Raw genomic sequence first — 6458 nt, forward strand, 5'->3', positions numbered from 1 at the left:
AAGGCCAAGCTAAAGAAAATGGAGATGCTGGAGAACACCCTGCCAACCAGAGACCATCGAGCAGCAGAAACAGAATAAAATTTCCTAAGCATCTAGAGGGTTCCCCACCCACAACATCTTCGAGACACCCGGGTCGTGATGTAGAGGAAGAGCCACCTGTGAGATGGCCACGAGTGACAAGCTGTGCTGTGAACCCAGGCACTCCATGCTGAAGGCTGCCAGCCTGCAGGTCTCTGAGGGCCGCCCCCCAACCCCCACCCCGCCCTAGTCAGACTGCCAAACTCTGCAGTTTGCCCTGGAATATTATAGCAAATTATTTGTATGATTAACGAAAATAAAATATACTTCTTGGCAAAAAATTTAAAAAAAAAATAAACACTAGAAAAGCAGTATTAGATTTTCCATTTTAATTAAATATTCAGAAAAGATAGTGATAAGTTTACAATTAAGTTAAATACTTAGATATATCTAATGTCCTACATTATGACATTTTACTTTATTAGTTGTGCAATCGGAGTGCATATTTAAGAAGGATAATGGTGAAAAGATGTCAATTAGCCAATATACCTACAAGATCCACAAGCAGTATATTAAAAAGAACACACTTACTTATGGATACCCTTCCCTGCACACACAATCCCCCTGGATATAAATGAGCTCATCCGCTGACTGCCAGATGGGCTGGTACCCTGACCAGCTCCCGTGAAAGGGTTAGCTTTTGGCCACATCAGCAGAGACGGTTCAGGACAAACAGTTCACACTCCTGGCTGTGAATCGACCCTAGGGAACAAGGTAGGCAGACAATGACACAGCTGGATCCTGGCCCTAGTCCCTCCAGCGGTGTCCACACTGAGCATTGCAGCACTTGTAGAAGGTGGTCATTGGCTCGTCTGCAGAGCGAGTCTGAAGCTGCATGAAATAGGCACGAGGATGTTCGCATTTAGGACATGACTCTGGCAACAAGAAAAACAAGTGACCCACGTTATTAAAAAAAAAAAAAAAAAAAGATGCTCTTGACCAAACACACCTGCTAGAAGTAGGTATTAACACACCAAATCCCTCCCTGACCCCAATCATCTGGCATCCCCTGCCTAGGGCACCTTGCACCATGACTGAAAGGCTGTAATTAGTGGCATCATTCCCACTACACTCTCACACTGAGGGACCTGTGACTCTGGAAAACACTCCTGCTCCCCTCCCTGAGTCCCATTTTTCTTCTCAAATCTGGTTGAAGACTAGCTGGAAATGTGACATGAAATGTGGCTTATGGCTACCATGTTCATGATGGGGTCCACTCTGGGCAGATTCTTCCAAGTGCATCTCCATCACCTAGGCCCTCTCAACTTCCCGGAGGAGCCCCCAGGGGATGACAAATCCAATTCCCATTAAATTTAGGGACCCATCTCGGCAGCAGTTCCTCAGGCCGTTCTTATGAAGACCTCACCATACAACCCACACCTTTGCCAAATACCTCAAGGCAAAGTGACTTCAGTTCGGGAAACTGACCCTATGCTTGATAATACCTTCAAACACTCACAAACAGCACTTTGAACATTAGGTACCAAAATCATTTTCTTTTCTTTTTTGGCAAATTCTGCCAATGCTAATTTTACCGTATCAGATTTGGATGTTCTTCTATGGGGGAGAAAAGATAATACTAAACAGAAGTTGGGTTTTCCTCCGCTCAACACAAATGTGTTTAGGGCTCTCCTCTTTCCTTCCCTGATCACATCTACCTCTATCAGACAGGAAACAAGACTTGAAATAAACATTTGAATGCTCTCTGCCATCAACTTTTAAGAATCTACACCAGGAAGAAAAATAAACAAACAAACAATTAATTAATTAATTAATTAAAAATAAAAATCTACACCAGGGATCCCTGGGTGGCTCAGTGGTTGAGCATCTGCCTTCCGCTCAGGGTGTGACCCCGGGGGTCCCAGGATGGAGTCCCACATCGGGCTCCCTGTATGGGGCCTGCTTCTCCCTCTGCCTATATCTCTGTCTCTGTGTCTCTCATGAATAAATAAAATTTTTTTAGAGATAACTAATTTTAAAAAATCCACAGCTGAACAAATGTACCATATACTCTTCCTTAGGCTCCGACGTTCATTACTGCCGTCGGTTGCTCCCCGCACAGCCGCCACTTGCGGACCACGCTAGAGGCCAAATGCTGCGGGGCTCCCTTCACGCTCTCACGACGGAGAGAGGCCACCAAGGTCATGCGATGTTAAAAGGCTGTGGCTTTGAGACTAACCCACACCTGTACGTCTCTGGGGTTTATGCCAATATTGCCTGTGTAAGAAATAAATCACTACAGGAAAAAATAAACACTCTATTTTTAGGAGCTTCCTTCCTCAAAGGCAGCGCGGCCTCAGCTCTCACCTGCGGTGGAGTCCACGTTCTCCCAAGCCGCCGCGCCGCCGAGCACATCGTCCACTTCTTTCAGCTTCGGGTACTTCCGGTTGGTGACCTGGCGAACGGTGGCAGGTGTTCAGGCCGCGGGGAGGGGCGCGGTGCTGACCCGGCCGCCGACTGCCCTCCTCCCCGCGGGCTGCACGGTCCTGGGCAGCCGCGTCTCTACACCCGCGGCGCAGGGCTCAGCCCGGGTCCAGGGGCTCCAGCGGCTCCAGCGTCGGGCCGGCCCAAGAGGCGGGCGCAGCCGGGACCCCACCCCCACCCCCCGTCCACGCTCGGCCCGGGCCCTCCGCGCAGGCCCCCGGCTCCGTCCCGGGCGTCGCGGCGGCGGCCCCAACTCCCGCGGGCAGCTCGGGGCGGGCGGTGCGCCCCGGCTCCGTCCAGGGCCCGGGTTGGGGCCGCAGCACCGACCCCAGGCGCGCAAGTCCCGTAGAGGCGTGTCCGCAGGTGACCCGAGTCCGCCGGAGCCACGCTGCGCGGCACGACCCGAGCACGGCGGGGCTGCGGGCGGGGCGGGGAGGGCAGCGGGAGCACGTGCAAAGGCCCGGCGGCCGTGTCGGTGCGCGGCGCGGGCTGCTCCCCGGGGGCTGGCGGCGTCGGCCCGGACCCGCCGTCAGCCGCGCCAGCGCACAGGGCGGGCCTGATCCGGCCACGGCTCCGACGAGGCCGCCCGGGCCGCCGTCGGGGACGCCGCCACGGGAGCCAGGTGAAGCCAGGCCGCTCCCGATACGGCGGGGGGCGGGGCCGCTGGAGCACCCCGGCGGGGCGGGCGCCGGCTGCTGGGCGGGGGGCGGCGGGCGATCACCTTGCGCGTGATGTTGTGCACGTAGGGGCAGGTGTTGCAGGCGAAGCGGTGGCAGCGCTGTCCCTCCTCCACGATCAGCCCGTTCCCGCAGCCGGGACAGAAGAGCAGCATGGCGGCCCAGCGCGCTCCCGGCAGCCCCTGCGGCCGCGGGGCGCCGGCGTCGGGCCCGTCGCGAGCTCCCATTGGCCCGGGCCGCCGCCGTCCCAATGGCCGGGCCGGGTTGGCGCTCCCAGCAGCCCCTGCGGCAGGCCGCCCCGAGCCTCCCATTGGTCCCCGTGGCAGCCCCGCCCCTCGCGGCCGGAAGCTGCGGCGGCGCGGGCGGAGCGCGGGGCTGGCCGGGCGCCCTGGAGCCGGCCGAGGCAGAGGCCGCGGCGGCGCGGCCCGAGGCGCCCGAGGCCGAGGAGGACGAAGAGGAGGCGCTGCCGCACTCCGAGGCGGTGGACGTGTTCCAGGAGGGGCTCGCCATGGTGGTGCAGGACCCGCTGCTCTGCGACCTCCCGATCCAGGTGCGCGGCCAGGCCTCGGCGCCCGACCTCCCACTGTGGGCGCCAGAGGTGAAGATGCGGCGGGCCTCGATTCTCCCGTGTCCTTTAAGGTCCTCACTGACCCGAGCACGAGCGAGGGCAGCAGGGGACAGGGACAGGCGGACGGTCGTCCGGTCCCAAGGCGGACCCCGACGGAGCCCCGGGTGCCCCGGGCGCGGCTGCGCGGCAGGTGCAGGTGCTGGTGCTGGTTCTAAGGTCGTTTCCGTAGTTGAGGCTCAAGCGGGGAGAGCAGCTCCACCCCGGGACTCCGCATCGAGGCCCGCGCCCCCGCGCCCCGCCCGAGGACGTTGACTCCTGGGTTGGGCGCCCTGGTCACCCTCGCACACCCCCCCCCCCCCGCCCGCCTCCCCGCCCGGTGTCGCCCTGGATCCCGGAGTGACCGCGCCTCCTCTTTCCCAGCCCCAGAGCCCAGATCCGGCGCTCACCCTCTCCTGTTTCAGCACTCCTCTTTTCCTGAGCTTTAATGCACTTTGCACATTAAACACTTTTAAAATGTAGGTGCAACCGGGAAACCCTAGCATAGAAGTAAGAAATCTTGTCTCTCGTCGTAAGATATGGCACTGCTTATCGGATGCTATCCGCTTGTCTTCTCTTGCGGTTTGGGATAGCAAAGGCAGCCAAGGCTCCCACCTCCACCCTTGGTCTTTCTGCAGGTTACTTTGGAAGAAGTCAATTCCCAGATAGCACTAGAATATGGCCAAGCGATGACAGTCCGCGTGTGCAAGATGGATGGAGAGATAATGCGTAAGTGCTCGCCCTCTCCCTGTGGACCCTGCGGTCCAAGCTGTCGCGCAGACAAGACGCTGCCATGGCTGCTCAGGGGAAACTCAGGAGCCATGTACGTCAAAGGGCATCGGGGCAACCACAAGCCTACCCCACCTGAATTTGAGCCTCCGTCCAAAACAGTCTGGACAGAGCTTCTGGTTCCTTCCCTGCCGTCCGAAGCTGTGGCTGTGGATCCTAACATGGCTCTTCTCCCGCAGCTGTGGTTGTGGTGCAGAACGCCACAGTCCTGGACCTGAAGAAGGCCATTCAGAGATACGTGCAGCTCAGGCAGGAGCGTGAAGGGGGCATTCAGCACATCAGCTGGTAAGTGGAGCCGCTGTTGCACGTGTGCCACAGAGCACCGAGGAGTTCCCTGTCCTGAGCGTCCCGGCGCGGTGGGTGCCACGGTGCCTGGGAGTCCTGCCTCAGTTCTCTTTCATCTACATCACCTCACCCAGGCAACTGGGCTTCTTAAATGAGGGCACCTTGGAGCATTTCTAGCATAAGTCGTCTCCTTGGTTACAGACAGTGCAGCTGCCAGCGGCCCTACCCCATCTTCCCCCGGGTGGTCTCCTCACTCCTGCAGCATGGGTCGTCTCTGTCTCCGTGCTGTAGCCTATTTCATTAGGAAGGTGTGTTTGGCCCCCAGCCACCCCACACAGCTCTTTCAGAGCGGTGCCTCCTTCGAGCTACCTCGGGCCTGGTGTGTACAGGGTACAGGACAAGCCAAGAAGAAGCCGCCTGCCCTGGGCCCCCTAGAGCTGAGCATCCCGAGCCCATCTCGCACACAGCTACTGCGTCCCAGCTGCCCAGTCACCCTGCTTGTGGTTTACCCGGATCCTCATCTGGATTTTGCAGGTCCTATGTGTGGAGGACCTACTACCTGACCTCTGCAGGAGAGAAGCTCACAGAGGACAGGAAGAAGCTTCGAGAGTAAGTTCACGCCACATTTTGAGCTGCAGAGAGGCACCTGGTCTGTTGTCCTCTAGTACCCAGGCTCTGCCAGAAGACTGGGGCCTCTTCCGAGGGAGGAGGAGTCTTAAATCAGTCACTGGAGAATTTGCGAGACCAAGAGAGTCCCTGGCTCGACCGACACCCTCCTGCAGGGAGGTTCCTGAGGGCTCACCCTACTGGAATGGGAGGCGTGGGGGCAGTGTGAGTACTGCTCACCAGTGGTAGAGCAGGGCTTCCTAGAGCCAGAGGAGGGCAGTGTGTGGGAAGGTGAGAGGCTGCCTGCTGGCACGACCTAGGTCCATGAGACGATGGCCACTGCCACTCCTCACCTTTCCAGACACAAGCTGTTCCTTTTTTTTTTTTTTTTTTTTAAATACCCTCCCAAGTCTCAGGTGAGGCTCCACACATACCTTCTGCAGATCACACACTAGAGCTCTTCTTCTTTTCCAGTTATGGTATCCGGAACCGGGATGAGGTGTCCTTCATCAAAAAGCTGAGGCAGAAATGAGCCTCCAGAAAGACAACTAGGTGCTGGTGGCCTGCACCCAGCTGGAACAGAGCTAAGCCCTAGGTCCAAACATCCTAGTCACATGGCAGATGGGCAAATAAATCGTTTGCTTCTTAGTTTGAAAAGTCAAAAAGCCACAGTTCCTGGAGCAGGAGGGACCACTGCTGCCCAGGCACAGAGGGGAGGCAAGGGCAGAGGATGGTGCAGGTGAGTCCTAAGGTCCAGAATGCTTCCACTTGAGCTCTGTGGCCAGACCATCCCCTCGCGATAAGACCTTTTTACTGTGATTTCTACAGCAAGGGGAAATAAAAGCAGATGCTGGCTTTCTGTGTGTGCTTCTGCAGAAACGGGCTGTGCACCCACCAGCATGTGGCTGAGGTCTCCAGCCGCGGCTCACAGGGTTCATCTATAATGACACACTTCACCCTTTGGCTCTTGGAAAGGGAGGTGGCCTGGGGCTGAA

General features: G+C 57.6%; 2 protein-coding genes across 2 annotated transcripts; one reads left to right on the forward strand and one right to left on the reverse strand.

Moving 5' to 3' along the window:
- Nucleotides 1-392: 392 nt before the first annotated feature.
- Nucleotides 393-3384, reverse strand: POLR3K (RNA polymerase III subunit K). The gene is made up of 3 exons (XM_055339899.1): nt 3224-3384; nt 2386-2473; nt 393-953 (listed from the first exon to the last, which is right to left on the reverse strand). Exons 1-3 carry the CDS (start codon nt 3332-3334, stop codon nt 826-828), a joined length of 327 nt encoding a protein of 108 aa, XP_055195874.1. The 5' UTR covers nt 3335-3384; the 3' UTR covers nt 393-825.
- A 30-nt stretch (nt 3385-3414) lies between these two features.
- Nucleotides 3415-6318, forward strand: SNRNP25 (small nuclear ribonucleoprotein U11/U12 subunit 25). Its single transcript, XM_055339892.1, has 5 exons — nt 3415-3729; nt 4422-4512; nt 4752-4857; nt 5392-5466; nt 5938-6318. Exons 1-5 carry the CDS (start codon nt 3430-3432, stop codon nt 5993-5995), a joined length of 630 nt encoding a protein of 209 aa, XP_055195867.1. The 5' UTR covers nt 3415-3429; the 3' UTR covers nt 5996-6318.
- Nucleotides 6319-6458: the final 140 nt, after the last annotated feature.

The sequence above is a fragment of the Nyctereutes procyonoides genome, unplaced genomic scaffold, assembly GCF_905146905.1.
Source record: "Nyctereutes procyonoides isolate TBG_1078 unplaced genomic scaffold, NYPRO_anot_genome, whole genome shotgun sequence".
In the NCBI taxonomy this organism is placed as follows: Eukaryota; Metazoa; Chordata; class Mammalia; order Carnivora; family Canidae; genus Nyctereutes; species Nyctereutes procyonoides.